Source organism: Neopelma chrysocephalum, unplaced genomic scaffold, assembly GCF_003984885.1.
Source record: "Neopelma chrysocephalum unplaced genomic scaffold, ASM398488v2 Primary Assembly neopelma1_26, whole genome shotgun sequence".
In the NCBI taxonomy this organism is placed as follows: domain Eukaryota; kingdom Metazoa; phylum Chordata; class Aves; order Passeriformes; family Pipridae; genus Neopelma; species Neopelma chrysocephalum.
In genome coordinates, this window is record NW_020897695.1 from 25,843,704 (window position 1) to 25,862,640 (window position 18,937).

General features: G+C 37.9%; 1 protein-coding gene across 1 annotated transcript in view; it reads left to right on the forward strand.

The window, feature by feature from the left end:
* Nucleotides 1-18,937, forward strand: part of TGFBR1 (transforming growth factor beta receptor 1) — a 34,218-nt gene that overhangs the window by 7,724 nt on the left and 7,557 nt on the right. Inside the window, exons 3-6 of the mRNA XM_027675986.1 lie at nucleotides 46-288; nucleotides 5,286-5,516; nucleotides 12,674-12,841; nucleotides 13,421-13,577. Coding sequence (XP_027531787.1) covers nucleotides 46-288; nucleotides 5,286-5,516; nucleotides 12,674-12,841; nucleotides 13,421-13,577 — 799 coding nt within the window. The remainder of the gene's footprint in view (nucleotides 1-45; nucleotides 289-5,285; nucleotides 5,517-12,673; nucleotides 12,842-13,420; nucleotides 13,578-18,937) is intronic.

Consider the following 18,937-nt stretch of genomic DNA (forward strand, 5'->3'; position numbering starts at 1 on the left):
AAGGAAAGAAATAGTTTTACCATTTTCTTTAATTTTTACTGTTAGGCCCTACTGCAGAAAAACCAGCTTCTAATCTAGGACCTGTGGAACTGGCTGCTGTCATTGCTGGACCTGTCTGCTTTGTCTGCATTTCACTAATGTTGATTCTATATATTTGTCATAATCGTACTGTAATTCATCATCGTGTGCCAAGTGAAGAAGACCCTTCATTGGATCGTCCCTTTATATCAGAAGGAACTACCTTAAAGGATTTAATTTACGATATGACGACTTCAGGCTCTGGTTCAGGTAAAAGCACACTTCTGGTAGTTATTACCCTGTGTTTAAGAGCCTTGTAATTCCTCAGGGGTTTTTTTATATTGTCAAATCTACTCAAACTTATAATTAACTGGAGCAATTACTAGAAAAGCAACTTCCATGTAGATTCATTCAGTATCAGTGAAGATTCAATGTATGGAAATAAGTGAAATAAAAAAAACATTGAGTTGTTGCTACTGTTCCTTATCATTCTTAGAGTAGCCTGATATATATATATATGTGTGTGTGTGTGTGTGGATATATATATTAAATAATGCAGGGAATATCACAGTCACCTGTTTTGTTTCCTGTAAGGCTCAGTCATTTGCCTTTTTATTCTGCACAGTACAGCTAAACTACCATCTTCTATGGTTTTTAGATAATTTGTGAAGGGTTTGTTTTTTTTAGCTTTAAATTGGAAATTCATTTATAGGTGTAGCTATTGGTGTATGAAGAATATTCTGAATTCTGAGTTAATATTTTAGTTATGTTTGTTCTAGGAAGGATATAGGGAAGTAAGAGACTTAGAGATTATGGAGAGTCAGAGATTTACGTATCTTGGAATGCAGAAAGATTTGATATATAATTGTTATGCTATTAGGACCATAAAACTCTTTATTTAATGCCTCCAGATACAGACTTCTCCTAAAGAAGGCTTAAAAGAAATTCTAGTTAAAATTCAAACTTAGTTGTCAGCTGGTCTTTTCATTTGTTATCAGGAATATTCCTTCATTTTCCTTCTGGCTTTCTTCCTTGTGGTGCTTCTGAACCTCTCTATGTTTGAAAACTCTGGAAGTACTCCTTCAAAATAAGCTCTTGAAAGGCAGAGAATCCAAGTTAGAAGAAACTTATGATTCTTCTTCTGGAGCAAATGGCTAGAAACTACTGACTGTTCCCTTGCCTATTTGCAAATTACCCTTTAAGTAAAAGCAGCATGCTAGGGAATTAGCTTTCACAGCTGAATTCAGGGCACTCAAGCTGGTCTAGACTCCCAGAGCACCTGACCTACTCTAGTATTTGAGCACTGGCTACTGGTGAATGCATCAGAGGAAAACCAACAAATGTGGTTGATTTTGAGTTACCCCTAAGGAGACTCTTTACTAATTTACTTTTATGCTTGAAAGACAGTCACGTTTCTTGTAAAACAAGACTGGATGTTTCCTTAAAAGGGATCTTTTAACTTCAGCTGCAGTGAGTTCCATGTTGTTGAGCTGTTTGTAAGACAAGGATTGGCCTTATTTACTATTCTGTACATCACTGTGATTATGGCAGTGAAATAGGAGATATTTCTGGTACTTGTTTTCTGTACTGTTGGCTGTGTATATATTTGCAATGACTTGTGTCACTGTCTCAAAATTAGTCAGTCAATGACTGTATAAATTCACAGGGCCCTTGCACTTGAAATGATAATTTTCTTGTGTCCTGAAGTAAGCCTGCAGCAATTGAATCTCATTGAAATGTGCATTTTAATCTGGAGTTTGGGTACAGCACATTTAAAATTGAGAACTACATTTATGGAATAAACTGGGAGTGGAAAAGAGGGTTGCGGAAGGGAGAAAAGCCACAGCTGCTAGTTAAAACAATGCTTAACCCTGTCAGAAACTGAACTGTGTGAAAGGGATGGTGTTGGGACAAGAGGTTGCAAAACCACAAAGGATATGTACAGAACAGGCAAAATAATCCAGACCTAAGAGGCACAGCTAAGGAAGTGTTTAGTCTGGTGACGCAAAGGCTATGTTCTGCTGCTAAATTCATGCTGAGGGACCAGAAGAGCTCATAGTCTATAAATAAAAAGGATTCTACCGATTTTGTTAATTTGGAGTTCTCTAACAAGAGGTGTATGAAACAGAGAAATGATCAAAACTCTAAAACTGAGCTTCCTGTGCAGATCAAAAGGGAGTTAGGATTCATTTGCTGCAATGGTGAATAGTAACCTGCTAGTAATTATTCAGTCTTGACTTACGTTAGTGTTGCCCTGTTGTTCCATGACAAACAAGACCTGAAACAAGTAGATGCTTCATGAAAGGAATTGATGAAACATCTAAAATAGATCTTTCTGCTGAAGCTACAACCTCTAAGAGAAGGATTTCAAAGTCTTTTGGAGCTGAGAATGATTTTCAGATCATGATGCAAGTCTCTAAATATCAGCTACATATTGTATAGACAGATGGGAATGCCCATCTGTTACTCTAACTCACTCAATGATGAAGTAACTGAGTTGCAAAGGAGTGGAAAGAATTGCCTAAAATGGGGGAAAAGCTTTGAATAGTACTGGTAGGTGACTTCAAGCAGGAGCTATTTGGGAATCCAGAGGGTCCCAAAAATCAATGCAAAGGTGAAGTGAATTTAAAGCTCCTTAAAAACTTCTGCAATTCATGCAAGCTTGAAGGGAATGAGATTTTTTCACAGTCCATGGAATGTTGTCTGTTTTGTTTTGTTTTTTTTTTTGTTACTCTTCAGGGAAAGTTTTCTGGGCAGAGACTTACAAACAGGAACAAAATTCTAGCAGCTGCTCTTGTTGGCTACCTTTAATGCTTTAGAACTTAATTCCTGAATTATCTGGATTACTTACAAACTTCTTATGCATTGAACAGTCATTAGTCTAAACTAATTGGAGTATGGTTAAGATATGGAAAAGAAAAAACTGTTTTCTTTTTGCTAGACTCTCAGAACACTTGAGGATACTTTGGTGCATAAAAATGATGATGAAGGTTTCAGGAATAAGTTGGATGACAATGGCTGAATACAAGGGGTCGAATCTTTCTTCATGCACAGTTAAAAGGAGCTGTATTCTATGAGCCTGAAGTGTGGTTGTGCCCAATGTGTGTGTCAAAGGCTGAGGCTGTAGCTGTCTCCTGTGAGCTGCTTTTCAGGCAGTCTGGCTTATAGTACAGCAGATGCTCAAGTTCCTGGTGATGCAGAGCTGTGTTTCCTCTGTAGCAAAAGGAGGAAACTGCTCATTTGCAACAGAAAGTCTGTAATGAATTGCTATGAATGCAAGATAAATATGAATTCTAACTTTCTGGTGTTGTTCAGGAGCAGTACTAGGAGAAAGGTCAGTTGCCAAAAACAGAAGCAAGTTGAATCTTGTAAATACTGTAAAAATAAGTATAGGAGTAAGTGGATAGATCACAGTAGAGTTTTTTTCCTATTGTGACATATTAATGTGATGATTGGGGGTTTGTAATGTGAAATTGAAATACTTCATGTCTGGAAGGTTTAGAGCTTACTATGTGTTTAGAAGTTGGCTGATATCCTTGGACATATTTTTTAAACAAGGAGGGATATCTACAGCAAGTTCAGAGCAGTGCATCTGAAACTCAAAATGTACAAATGGTTTTCTGATACAGCTGTAGGAAAAAAGTACTAGGCCCACCACCCATTTCAGGTGCATAAAATCAGCTTGTATTTGATAATTGCCAGTGGACTTTACAGTAGTACGTGAGTTCTAAGGAAGAAGCTTTCTGTGGCCAATGAAATCAAATTTTCCATTTTCAGGGTTGAGTTTGGTCCTGTAGTTGTTCTAGCCTTTTCTGCATTTCAAAAGTCTGTCCATAAAGAATGCAAGTTAGGCTTCACAGAAGAGCCTTTACGGTTTGGGCATGCAGCACAATTGACCTGAGGACAGCTATTAAAGTTTTAACTTTCTCAGTAGAAATTATTGCAGTACCTGACAATGATAAAGTCACTGGTGCGATGTGCATTTTTATTCCTTCCTTTCTTCATGTAGATATGTTGTCAGCACAGATCATACAGAAAATTCCTGTAAGTCTAGGAATCTTGAACTCGGTTGAACACTGCAGTGTTTTAATTTGCACTCCTCAGACTAAGATATAAGCGTAGCAATGCTGCAGACCAGATCAGGTGTCCTTCTAGTGCTGTTGTTAGCAAAGAATGTCCAGAAATGGACAAGAATTAGTTATTTGAGCTATTAGTTGGGACTCATTTTCTATAACATAAGGAAATACAGGTGTTCTGTCAGCTATTGGAACAGCGATTATGGAGTAATAGATCGTAAAGTGTTTGGTTTAAGTGAAATAATCCTGTACCAAAAGAGCTTATTGTAAGCAGATAACCTGGCTGATGCATTCATCCTGCAGTGTAGTATCAATGCAGAATCCAGTGACAAGCCTTGCAGTTACAACAGGAAAGGTTTAAAATGAACAAAAACCCACTCTGGTTGAGGGATGCTACTGCTTGTATAAAATTTACTGAAGCATGTTAAGAGGTGCTCTGTGCTGAAAGCATGTAGATGTTCCAAAGCTATAAAATCTTCATGAATGTAAACTTTTTTTTTCAAGTATAATTACTGCAAGGTGCACAAGAATGGCCTCTAAAGAGGGAAGCTTCCATTACAAGGATGTTTTCCCATTTTGTAGTGACTTGGGATTACTAAGAGGCTACTGACATACTTGGGCATGAGTGTAAGTTTTCAGCAGTAAGTGTTGCTGATAAGTGTGGTTTAACTTTAAACTTAGAAATGCATGGTCATATCTAGTGCTAAGTAAATTTAATCATTAGCAAAAGTACTCTTAAGCTGCTTTGTCAGGAGAGTTATGGGCAGATCCTTTTTCCAAAAAGAAAGTTAAAAAAACCAAAAACCCAAACAAACAAGCAACCAGAAAAAACCCCCTCAGTCCTGGTCCTGATCACTTCATGGTTGTTTCTTTTTTTCATTTAAATAAAATATTATGAATCAGCAAGTGTCCACGTTCTTAACTGAAAGGAAGCATGTGTCATGTTTTTGACACTTGTAGCATAATGTAATGTAATGTAATTTGTAGCATAATGTCCTAGAGTACGTATTTTGCTCACATTTAAGGTTGAAGGCAGAATCCTACCTCTGCTTGTCAAGAGTTCACAACAAGCTGAGAGAATGTGCATTCTAAGAGAAATACCTTAATGGAATAGGATCTCATTTATTATTTGGGATAAGTGCTTGTTTTGTTAGAGTGATATTTAAGGTTAATGTAAAATCCTCTTTTCAGGTTTACCTTTACTTGTGCAAAGAACAATTGCAAGAACTATAGTACTTCAAGAAAGCATTGGTAAAGGTCGCTTTGGAGAAGTCTGGCGAGGGAAGTGGAGAGGAGAAGAAGTGGCTGTGAAGATCTTCTCTTCAAGAGAGGAACGTTCATGGTTTCGAGAAGCAGAAATTTATCAAACAGTTATGCTACGCCATGAAAACATACTTGGATTTATAGCTGCAGACAACAAAGGTTGGTGATACTATGAATTCATTTTACTGTTTCTGTACCTCATCAGAATAGACAGTACACAAAGGGGAAAATAAAGTTGTGAGGATCCTGTTAAGAGTAGCAAAACATGATTTTGTTACTAGAGCATTTCAGGGTTTGACAGGCTTTTCATAGGTTTAATGAAGGAAAAAAGTACATTGTCTCTTTTCAGGAAAACATGCTTTTTATACATTTGTTTAAAATGCTTTGGTATCAAAAAGGAGATACCATATCATGTGAGCCCACACATCTGTTGAATACTTGTACCTGTAATTACCTAATAGCCTAATAATATACATGCTTGGAACCAAAAGAGATCTAATCTCATTGTCCTGATATAAAGTAGGAGGTAGAAGATTTATTTTTAAGGCCGAGTTATGAGAAGTTATTCTTTCAAAACTCCAGTTAAAAAATAAATTGGAAAAATGGAATTAACGATTTGTTCCTAGCAGTAAAAAACTATACCTGCTTTCTGGAGCTCTCCTGATAAGTCTTTAAATATCCACTAAGAGGAACAGTTTAAACATTTTTTTCAGCTTGAGTTGTTGTGGCTACAGTAGATTAAAGTTTCTTGGATTTTCCTGCAGTCCGGTTTAAGATGCAAGAGTTTGATAAAACCTAAACAAGTTTTGAATTTCTTACCTTAAGGGGAGCTAAGATGTTACACTGTTTCATTGAGTTACTTTCATCTGAAACTGCATGTTTCACCACAAATGGCCTTTGACTTTTTTGCAAAGAAAGCAGAAAATTCTGTCACCTTAAGGAGGAGTCAAGAATTCACACACATGCTGAATTCTTAAAGGGCTCTCAGTTTTGTGGGAAATTCCTAAATGGTTTTAGTGTAGATGAAGTATATGTGTAAATAGAGGGTTTTTTAATTGCCCCTAGATTGATTTCAAATTTTTATATTTATATAAATCTGTAGAATTGGGATAGAATCCAAGAGATGGAACACTTCTCCAGGAAAGGGTTACCTGCAGTTAACTTGCTCCTAACAGATATTTCTGCAGCTTGTTATCCTCCAAGAGCTTGCAGATTTACACCATACCAGGCAACTTTTTCCTGCAGCTTATTATACTTACCATTAGAAACTGTCTTATTTTCATGCTTAAAATTGTATTGGCTATTACTAGTACCTACAAGAGCTTGAGTTTTTTCTGGTGGATCTACTAGAGTATCTGGAGCCTGGGTTTAAAATTAGATTAGTTGCATTAAAACCATAAATGGAGAGCCATCACTGCAGAAGCTTTAGCTTCTGTGTGTCACTTAAAAACATGGAGGATGTATTACAATACCTTGGCTATAACTTTTAACAAAATCCATCAGTGGTTAAGCATACCGGTCTCTCGTTTTGCCCAAAACCCTCAGGTAGTTTGTCCCAAAAATACACTTGACTACTCTGCAGAGGAGGTATGAGGAAGGCTTCTTAAATGGTTGGCTTTCAAGAATAATTTCTTGAGTTCCAGATGAAATAGCGTGAAGTTCCATTTGACTTGATCATCATTAGGTTCCTTATAATATAATGTGATATGAAATTGTTTCTAGTTTCTACTGTTAATATGCTTTACGTACAAAGAAGAAATCCTTAATTGATAGCTCATGCCATTATTGGAGGCTTTAGGGTTCAGGGCAAGGCTCTTCTATTTTCTTGAGAACTAGTTGGTGACTGGTTTACGAAAAATGGATAAAAACGTTTTGAAAATGCTGCTATTCTTGACTTTTTTCTAACAGTATTGCTGTCTGAGCAGATGTAGAAAGCTGTGTTATTTTTAACTCATCAATGCAGAATTAATTCTCAGTGTAACCTTCTACATTCTCTCAGTGGGGAAATATCTACCCACCATTCTCTCTCTGGGTTAAGAATCCAGTCCTGAATGTTGAAGGAGGTAAATACTTCAACTCTTGCTAGGAATACTTCAAGCCACCTATATCCCATTAAATGGGAGGACCTAGAGGGACAATTATGGGGGTAGTTCTTTCAGTTTAGCAGGTGTGCTATCCTGGTACTCTGAAAGGGGCAGGTGTATCACAAATTTGCCTTTAGAGACCAAAGACCTAAGAACACCTGTTAACAGTCTTTCATTGTAGATGCTGGTACTAACTGATAAATACTTATTAGGTGCTGGGTGCAAGATGAAGTATTCTTTCACAGCTATAATATCTGTGAAGGATTTGCATCCATTTCTTTGTAGGGCAGACTGCTGAATGCGTTCAGGAGTTCCTACAGCCCATCTGGAATGCACAAAGTCATTAGACTGCAAGATGTAACTGCATGTCTGAGACGTTGCAAAGATGACTACAAGAGATACAGCAGTAGTATTTTTAAACTTCGAAGGACTAGTACAGCGGAGCTTTGGAACAAAGTCATGCTGTGTTTCTTGCTACTGCTTAAAGGCATTAATTAGGTCTGTCCTCTTACTGCAACTGCATGTTTTTCACAACTGCAGGGGAACATCTGTCTGGCCATTGTAGTGTACAATTCAGGGAAGGGGTTCCTTTGGGTAGGAGGGTGTGTGTATAGATTAGAGCTTGTGACTGTCTTCACTTCTTGTTCTACTACACCATTTAGACAGTCTTCATGCCTGAATGGCACATCCTCTTCTTCCCCAGAGCTGTGTGTTCAGAAGGCTATAGGAGCTGGTCCAATCTGTCTGCTTCCCATCCCATAATTTACTGGGAAATAGGTGCTGCTATTAAGCCAGCTTGAGAGCTGAAAGGCAATGAATGATTTTTAACTGCAGTTGTGTTCTGTCTGACAAGTGTTTGTGTTCTGGATAGCTCTGTGCTTAGCCACGAGTATACACTAACTTTCAAATACTGCTGGGTCAGGGAAATTACTTTCAGGGCCATGTGTTGTCTTGTTATGAACCACCTAAACACACAGTTTGGGTTTTGTGTGTTTTTTTTGTTTTGTTCTTTCTAACCCAGATATTTAAAGGTAAAGTGTATCAGGGACTACTTATCTATGCAATTCTACTAATGAAAGAGTAGTGACAGCAACCTTGGTTTACAGTACTAAAAGTTTCTCTTGATTAGCTGTCTGTAACCATAACTGTGTAGTCATGTTACAAGTAAGGTGAAGTCTTGTACTGCACGCTTCCAAAGCAGTAAAATACTTTGACCTTCCTTCCACTTAACTGAAAGCTGCACTTCCCTTGGTGGAAGTTTTATTCAGAGCAGAATCCCAGGAATGATGTTAAGCAACATGCTGCAAAGAAGTGAGCAGAATTCCTTCCTCTTGGGAAAAGTAATATTTGAGCCATTTATTCTTTTGAAGCTCTGGCTTTAGTCCAAGAAGAAGGAATTTGACTGGAAGATCTTGCTAATCTGCATGGCTCAAGTGCTGTTCATCAATTTAATCAGATGACTATCTCAATGTAATAGAGTTTTGCTAACAAAACACCAATCATCCTCCAGTCACTGACATCTCCCTGAATATCTCATTTCTAAGTGGTTTCTCGTTACAGATTCCATCTGAATCTTATATTTTCACTGCTTTTTCATGTTGGTTTTTTTTTGTGTGTGTTACATTATCTCCATGCCAAAAAAGGCTAAATCTGTGCTTTAAAACACTTGACACATAACATGACACTACTGAATACATACAATTAGGCAGTTCCTGTAACAACTTCTATACATTCAACTGTAACATAAATTTATGTTTGAAAACCCTTGTACCAAGCAATACTGTCATGGCTTAAAACCTAGTATTTAATTTAAAAACAAACATGTACCAAGTCAGAATTTTTGCTTTGCTAATGCCAATGTGAAAGAAGCATTTTTCACTTAAGTGAATTCAGTCAGTTGAATTTTAATTGAAACTTGATTATATATTTGATAAAGTAATTGTTATAAATTCCTTTTTTCAAGAGTCAGCCTGACTAAGGTGGATGTTGCTTGGATGTCACTAAGGTGTTTCTCAAACTGTAATCAGTCTCCTAACAACAAGTCTGAAAGCTTCTTTACTCAGAATTTCAATATTTTTTTTAGAATTGCAAAAGGAAAGCTTTTACCTCTGAGTGATTTTGATGATTTAAAATACTTTTGGGTCCCTTGCAAATAGATGAAATAACCATAATTAGTCTCTTAAATATATTTCTAATAACATATGTAAATTTTTTGTAATTTTCTTCAACATTCTGAAACTGCTTGAGATTCTTGATCGTCATGTGTATATAAACCAAATTAGATTACCTTATCATGGAAGGCTGTGCTACTGTATGTAATTACAACTGAGTGTAATTACTTTTTCTTACCTGATAACGCAAATCCTGTGATTGAAAGCTTCATGGCAGATGCTGTTTACTGTGCAGCCAAAAATACTCAGGGTCAGGTTAATTATTACTTGGTAGTAATTAACTACTGTCAACAGTATAAAAAGACTTAAGTTTATCATAATGTGTTCTGCTTCGTGTGCTAAAAAATTTTATAGCTTGTCAAAAAAAGCAAGGCAAGGAAAACATAGTAGGTCCCCTCTGATAGCTCGATACTGTATCTATTGCTGCATTTCAGCTTGTCTGTAATTAATATTCATGTAAGCTTGGATGCAACATTGTCTCTTATTAAACTCTGGTTGAAGGGCCACAAATACAACATATAATAGGAAAAAATCATGGCTCCTTTCAGAATGGATGGTAAGGCCAGCTTTATAGTTTCTTCTTTGGAAGGAAGGTAAAAACAGAATATTAAAGCTTGCAGGTAATAAATAAGATAAAACTGAAGTAGAAGTCTGTAATCAGCACCATATTCTCCTCTTAGATGGGCATGTAGAGTTAAGAGGGGGGAACTTTATGCTAAGGCACCATAGTCTTGATTGAGAGCAGTGATAATTATTCAGAAACTGACATCTTTTAAAGAGCTTATATAAACACAACAGATCTGGTAGATTATTAAAATTAGTTTATTTCTCTACTTTTTGTTGTCTAATTTAGACACCTGCTGAGGTCTCCCATTCATAAGAAAAAGGAGAAGAAATAAAATACAGGACCAAGCAATGAGTGTGTATGGTGTTAATGCCCAGGAGAGGATTATTTAAGGCAATGTAGGGTCATAACTGATGAAGCAGTAGGATAAAACTGAGTGAAGAGAATATTCTGAAGTGATTAAGTTAGTTTACTTTGAACTTCTGCAGCTCTTTGGAGCTCTTTGATTATATGTATTTGAGAGTATCTCTTATATGGTTGTGAACTCATACCTGTTTCTAATGGGTCTATAAGACTGCTTTTAGTGAAGCTAATGCTGTTGGATTGACTTTTCAGAGACCATAATTCTCTTTGGGAAGAGTCACATTTAATACTATGCTGAGTTAAATGAGTTCATGCTTGGATATTGCAAAGTAGCAAGAGAAGGAGCAGTTCTAGAAAATAATTGAAGCTATTTAAAAAAAAATCTTTAATTTCCTTATTCTTTGTTAAAAAACAAAACTCAGGCATCCCTTCTGTGCCCAAGTCTGGACATATTATAAGACTCTTCCTGCTGCAATAGCAGCTTTCTCACAGCCTTTTACAGGTTAGAGCATGTGACTGCTTTCTTTTGCTTGTTTAAATTAACAACTCAGTTGAGACTATTCTGTGAATGTAGCAAGCCAGAATTCTCTTTCCATTATGGGAATTATTTGAATGTAGATTAGTCTTTTATTTCCCTACTCTGAAGTATTTGGAGGCCTTTTTTTTTTTTTTTAGATTATTTTTAGTGGTGTTGCTGGCCTCCCTAGGAACATCCAAGTAAAAGACATGCTTGCAAATTTTCCCATGCCCACTGAAGTGTTCAGTTAAAGATAAGCATAAGTGCTTTCATGAAGGTAGTTTCTACCAATCTGTAAATCAGGCATTTTGTGCCTCTGACTTTCCTGAGGCAAGTGTGTTCTTTGGAAACTAAAAATTTTTCAGTATGTTTATGATAGGAACTAACTATGATAGGAATTTACTTCTCTGCTTCACGTTCTTTGTATTTAGTTCCTGAATAATTCTTAGGGACTAATACATAATGAGACATCTTTTTGACTTCTGCTGAGTGTTCTCACTTGTTCTGAGCACATGGGGGCTGTATAATTCAGGATAGAAGTCCAGTTGAAATCTTCTATGGGATAGTTAGTCTTCTAAAGAGATGAAAGATTCTTCTTCAAAAGTTGCTAGCTATAAAAGTGCTTCTCAGATCTGCCACAGGAGAGTTGCTTTCATAACGAAACAAAATTGGAAAACCTATTTGGTGGCAGAATTGTTCTTCTCTGAATGTATTTTTACTTCTTAGGTAAAAAATCCTTTTGCCCCTCTCTTGATTTGGATTGCTCTAATAGTCTTCTCTGTGTGGCTTAAACTTCAAGGTATTTTGTGTCCAGTACTTTACAATGTGAACAACTAAGTTCTTATCTGTCATTTATATGCCCTGGAATATCTACACATGTATTATAGCCTGTCCTGTTTTTCACAGTTCAGCGAAAAGTCATGCAGCAAACTGGTTTTCTCAGTGTTTTTCTTTACTCTTGTGCCTCTTGGAAATCTCAATTTTGGTCAGCAATTTAGAGATCACTAGAAGTGGGATTTAACTTTTTTCTTGAAGTCATGTGTCCAATTGCTGCTTGTAAGCTTCTACTCTAGGAAAAAAATCCACCAGCTGCTGGTAAATTGTCTGCCAGGTTGAGGGCAGATTATGGGAAGATTGAAGGAGTTAGGGAGCATAGCTTAAAACACTTTTTTTTTAAATTAATGGTTAACCTGGACAATACTGTACTAGACTGATAGTGACAGGATTAGTTTTATGTTGTGCATTCAGCACTGTTCCCTGCCTCCCCACACTCCAGCAGAACAATTGGGAATGGCAGGGCCTGGCTAATAACCTGAATAGTTCACTCTGAATATTCGCCTCAGAATTATGGTGACATGAGTTTTCTATGGTTTGTCTTCTAGTTTAAATAAAAGAATACTTACTAAGATGTTCAGAAAACCTCCCATGATATTGTCAGCCCTTATAGAGGTTTTTAAATGTTACAGGAATAGAAGTAAAGATTTAGGAGTCTAACTTGCTGAGTTAACTTGCAAAACATAATTTGTACTTCATAAGCGTTGTATAGAAGTGGAATATGTGGTTTGCTTGTCTTTTGTGTGTGTACATGTGTTATTCATGCCAGTGTTATTTTGCAGACAATGGTACATGGACTCAGCTGTGGTTGGTGTCAGACTATCACGAGCATGGATCACTCTTTGATTACCTGAACAGGTATACAGTAACAGTGGAAGGAATGATAAAATTAGCTTTGTCCACTGCCAGTGGTCTTGCTCATCTGCACATGGAAATTGTTGGCACACAAGGTAATCTTACAGTTTTTCTGCTTGTCACATGGATAATACTGGTTGATTTCCTGTTTGGTTTTTTTTAAATGACACATCAATAGTTCATTCTACTATGTGATAATTTCTTATTAATAGAACTTAATTTGGACAGCTCTTTGTCTTCCTTTCTATGGCATTGTGATGTAACAATCATTCCTACAAAAAAACCTATTAAAGGGCACCAACCAATGGTGCATGTAGTGTCTTCTTAACTTCGAGTTGAGACAACACTAAGGGTCTATTTCCAGAAATGTTAGAAACTTTTTTATGGGAAATAGTATGTGTGTGCTATAAATATTTGCAGGAAGAGGGGAAGGAGCAGTAGAGTGGTGTAATATGGTAAACGTGAGGCACTTTCCTGAACAGCCAGACAATCCACAATGAATGATTTCAGGAGCTACCTTGATGCACGTAAAGTGTCAGAACTGGAAGGAATTCTGTAACTTCAAACAAAATTTGCACCAGGCTTAGAATAAAAGCAGTTTGATTTTTTTATTTCCTTTTTTTATTTTTATTTTTTTTGCAGATATGTTGTTACTTCTATTTTTTCCCTTCCAGGCAAACCAGCAATTGCGCACAGAGATTTGAAATCAAAAAATATATTGGTGAAAAAGAATGGAACATGCTGCATTGCAGACCTGGGATTGGCAGTTAGGCACGATTCAGCTACAGACACAATTGATATTGCCCCAAACCACAGAGTAGGAACAAAAAGGTAAAATCATTCACATGATGTGCCAGGCAACTTCTGTAATAAAATGCTTTGTTTTTTCTTGTCCCATATAGGTTTTTGTTGATACAGATATAAGCAGCAGGGAAATGTAATGGCAGATAGAGAGTAAGAACTTTAAAGCATGTTGATTGTTGGCATGTGTAAAATACTGAAAACTTGCAAAATATTGTAGGTACAAGTATGTATTAAAACAATTAAGAGACTTCATGACTGATGGTTTTAGAGACTTCAGTGCTTTATTCTTGCCTTGTGTTGCATGAAATGGTTACTTGCAGCCCAGTCAGGCAGGAGTGTAAGACAGGATATTAACACTGAAAGTAAAAAGCTGGGTTTTTTCAGTGTGAAGCCTATATGGTAGAACATAAAAGGTGCAAAGTCTTGGACACGTTCTTTCCTGGAATCACGTTTTTGAGAGAAATACAAGAACTTAAAACAGCAGTCCTCTTTGTCATCTAATGCATAGATAGAATCATCAATGGATGAGTCAATACACTCTCCTTTAAAAGACTACTTTTGCATTTGGAAATACAGATTTTTCTTGCCCTCAAAAGAATTTGAAGCTGTTTAACTCCATCAGCAAACTGCAAATAAACTTATCGGCTGTAATTTATCATTGCTGAACCTTCAGACAATAATAACTGTAAGCTGTTCTGAAGATAAATTTCCTTTAGTAAACTGTGCAGCTATACAGCATACAGAGATAGCAGCACTAACAGTGAACCATAGCAACCATTGGGGATGTCGGGAACTTTTTGTTCTTTAGCTGCCTAAAGGTTCAGTGGTATGGCAAACTGAAGTTTGCACACTGGTCATGGAGAAATGTGTGACAGCCAAGCCTATATGCCTTAGCAGTGTTAGAGAAAATTCTATGTTGTTGTTGCCTAGTTTCCAGTCCACACATAAAAAATACTTTTTTTTATATATCTTTATAGGTAGTGATATTGCAGGGGAGGGGTGTGATGTGCGTTTTACTGTGAACTAGGATGCCCCTTGAACTGTGTCTTTTTGGGAAAAAAAAACCCCAAACCATTATTTTAAGGCTCAATTAACGAAAACTTTTAGAACATGTACTGAAAATTTATTTTTCTTACAATTATATTGCTGAAGTTACTTCTTTCTAAAGCTCTGCTGTACTAGTCCTTTGCCAGCTTTAAAAATACCACACAAATGGTCAGATAAGATTTATTTTCTGAACTACTGCTACGTTACAAGGTACTGGGCATCATTCCTTCTCAAAGTCTCTAGTAATTATTGGTAGTGAAACAGCAGGCTTACTTTGGAATTTGTCATTGCAAACTTAGCTGCATGCAGGGTGCATACCACGTGTGATTTTGTATTTTCTACTATACCTACATGCCAAGAAGAACAGTGTACAAATCAGTTACTCTCTTTAATCTAGTCATGGGAGAAGGCATCCTTTCAGCTGTGTCCATAGATCCCACTTACCAGATCTCTTCTTGCATAGGCATTATTAAATTGCTTGTTCATCTGCCTTATGCTTCTTCTCAAGGGTAAAACTGTAGCAACTCTTGCTTACTGCAGTGGGCACTGCAGGACTAATATGTTTCCCATTTAAAAGACATTAGTCATTTCTACCTCTCTGAAAACTGCTCATTCTTGTAAAAGGCTTGGTCCCCTCTTCCTCCTTCTTGTGCATTCTCAGGTAAGTAACTCTGCACCTCTGATTAATTTTTCATAGTACAGGTCAAATCTTACCTGTTCAGTGACAGTTTTAGCTCCCATTGATTGCCACCGCTGGTAGCTGTTCTGCACATTGAAGCTCTGTGTACAAGTTCAGGGGGATTTGACAAAGTTTATATTTCTCTAATGATTGTTGTAAAAAATGTATGGTTTAGGGAGCAAGCAAACTCACTCTTGGGTGAGTGATTGAGGTGTTGAGTCAAACTGATGATCCTTCTTTTCTGACTTTATTTCTTTTCTGTTCAGAGGCTTAGCTTTACCAAAGGGTGTGAACTGTGTGCTTTCATAGCTCAGCCTGCAGCGTAAAGTAGGGAACATGAGCTTTAAACTGAGAAGGAAATAGAATCCCTCTCTCACTCCCTGAGACAAGTTAAAAAACCCTCATTCTCATTCTCTTTTTATTTCTTTTAAAAGTGTGGCCTAGCTCTTACTTTTGATAGTTCAAATAGGCTGTGTTTAAAAGACATTTGGCAGCAAATTCTTCCTTTACATGGGTGCTTCTCTGAAATTTACCTGAACCAAATATGAGCAGAATTCTACCTTGTGAGTATAGGCTTGATGAAGGGAGATGTCACAGTCAGTATTGTTGTGTATGGGTCCTGTTTGATGACACCAAGCTCCCTCTATGTTGTACAAGAAATTTAGGCAATTAATACTGAGCTTTTGGACTAAAAGGGACAGGAGAAAGAGGTCAGGAGGCAAAGAGGTCTTGCCAAACTTTGGCAAGACCATACTCAACATAATTTGTAGACTTGTGCTTTCATTCTTGCATGATACAGAGCTGCAAACCTTGTTCAGGTCAGAGTTAGTCTGTGTAGAGTAGCTCTCTCCAGAACCTAAATCCAGTGCATAAGCTGACAAGGAGATGCCTGCTTCTCTCCCTTTTGTGTAACAGCCGTGAATGGCTCATCTGCTAACCTCACTTAGATGACCTACTTCCCTTTCGCCTCTCTTCTTCCAGCAATAATCTCTCAGACTTTTTGAGCAATCACCATTCAGTGTTATGGAAGCCAAAGTCAATCTAAATACATTGATCGAGGATCATGGTAAGAGGTCACTTTGTCAATAAATTCAATGGAAGTCACACTAGGGAGAGGGAGGGAGGGAGGGAGGGATTTTTTTGCCACATTCAGGCCTCTTATGGTCTTACCTGTTAAACTGCCTGTCCTTAGGATGATTTACAGAAGCTGAGACAATCTCCTTTATTGCTTGTTTAATTGATTCTGGCTGACCTCTTGCACCATGTTTGAGGTTTTTGGTTTGGTGTTTCTTAAGGTCCATCACTCTTCTCATCCCCATGTGATCTTAAATAGATCAAATATGCTTTGTGCTAGGTTCCAAGCAGATTACTATACTGTCAAGCACATGAAGTAGCACAAGAGTATCCAATAATGCAAAATCCTTGGAGAGCATTAAAACACCCACCACAGTCTTGCATTCTTGATTAAAATGTTTTTGATATGGTGGACCAGAACTAGTTGAGCCTTGTCCTTATTAAAGCTTGTGACATGCAAACTTAATTTGACTCAGCTTCCATTCAATAATTACTATCAAAGTAAACCTTACATTCCACTTCAGACAGTTGTCCTCTGCTTTGTTTTATCAATTGTGAGGAATTTGTGTGCCTTATAAGAACTCTCATGTCAGCAAACCTTGTTCTGGGTAGTTAGAACAGATGCAGCTACTGGTTGTGGTTTTGCTCCTTTCTTTGATAGCCATTGCTTCCTTATGTCTGTGTAATTTCCATAATACACAGTAGTGCTGAGAGAGTTCTGAAGGGTGTGATAATCCTGAAATTTATTTTAAGTAGTGTGTCTTATAATCTCTCTACCATCTGTGGTACTGGAAAAGAAAGAAAACCCTAGTATTATGTGATTAAATGAAATTGTGCCTAGGGTTTTGTGGCTGTTCCAGGCACTGTATTCTACTCCAGCAATCTATACGTGTTGCTTTCTTACCAGTCAACAGTGCTCTCCAAAGCCCTGGTGCCATTCTTTACATGCTTCATTCACGTCAACCTGAGACTGATGGGGCAGTGATGTGGAGAAACACACTGAACTCTGCTAAACATTACATACTGTATTTAGCTGCCAGAGCCATACCAGAATGAGAGAGCAAATATTGCAGCTGATGTTGACTTGATGCAGTGAACACCATTCATTCTTTCCAGCAGCCAGTGAGGATGCTGCTGTCAGTAAGGTCCACACTGACATTTTGCTTGACGTTCTGTCCTTAGGCTTAGTAACTAAACAAGGTAACAATCTAACAATCACTTGGATGCCATGACCAGTTTTCAATCCCTGTTTCTCAGTTGAAAATTTGTCACAGATAGGTTTTTTTGTTTTGGTTTGGTTTGGGTTTTTTTGGCTGGGAATGTAGATAAAGTAAGCTTGTGAGCACTTGTTAAAGTATAACCCAAAAGGAATTTACTATTATGATGAAGAATGAGCTACTGCAATGGTAGGGAGCCTTCGTTCTTTTAACACTGCTGGTTTTTTAACCAGCACTTCACACCTATTCCCTCTCTAGTCTTGTTGGGGGATGTTTTAAGTGGCTGCTATAACTTGTCAGATTCCTGGAACTGGGGCTTCTTCTTGCCTGCCCTCTGGAGCCCAGCTGGTGTGTCCTGTGTTCATCTGAGGCCCATGGATGTGGCTGCTGCTTGCTTTCTTGGGATTCAACCACTCATACACAGATATATATACAGTAGTGACAGGGCTGATTACATAGATTGCTATGCACCATGTGCTGTCTTCAACACCCACATAAAACACTGTCAGAACTTGTATAAAACATAAGTATAGACAGCCAAGTCTCCTTCCTTCTCTTCAGCTGATCAGAATTGAACTTAGTTACTGAAAAGCACACACTCCCTTCTGCAGCCTCACAAGTCCATGCATGTTTATGAATCCCTCAACCATCCATACAACACTCTCTGTGTCTAATGCTCTCTTTGGTGCTCCATGGGTCTCCTACTCACCAGCTGGATTAGTGCACAGTAGCAAATAGGTGATGTATGCACCCCTACATGCGTGGATACGCTCAAATACCAGTGTGGGCCCTCCCCCTGTCAAACATCCCTGCATAGGCCACCTAGTTGCTGTTCTAGACCAGCTTGAAGTTTGCTAAGGAGTTACAGCCATGTACACCAGCCGTGTATACCAGGTTTGGGGAAATGCAAACCACCTGGTCCAACCTAGCAGCTGGCACCCAGGCACATAGACCTGTGACTCCCACTCCAGTTGCTGGTGCTGGGAGACCCTTACTCTGCTTTTCTCAACCCCATTCTCTCCTGTAGCTGGTACATGTAAGGTGTAACCGTGAAACCTGTGACCCATGGTCCCACTTCAGTGGGACTGAAGCAGAGACTCTCATTTACTCCAGTTGCTGGCACGAGGGGTTCCTTCACCTGCTGTCTGACTACAGTTGCTTGCCCAGAATTTATTCCCACTGGTCCCCTCATAATTGCTCCAGATATTTAGTCTTAACACCTTGGACATGTACTCCTAGGATCTGCATTTCCCCTTTCAACTACTGATGTTGAGACCCTCCTTTTCTCTAGTTGCTGTGACCCCAGGCCTGAGGGCACCTTCATCCCTTGTCCCACTCAAATTGCTGGACCTGAATTCACTCATGCTTGC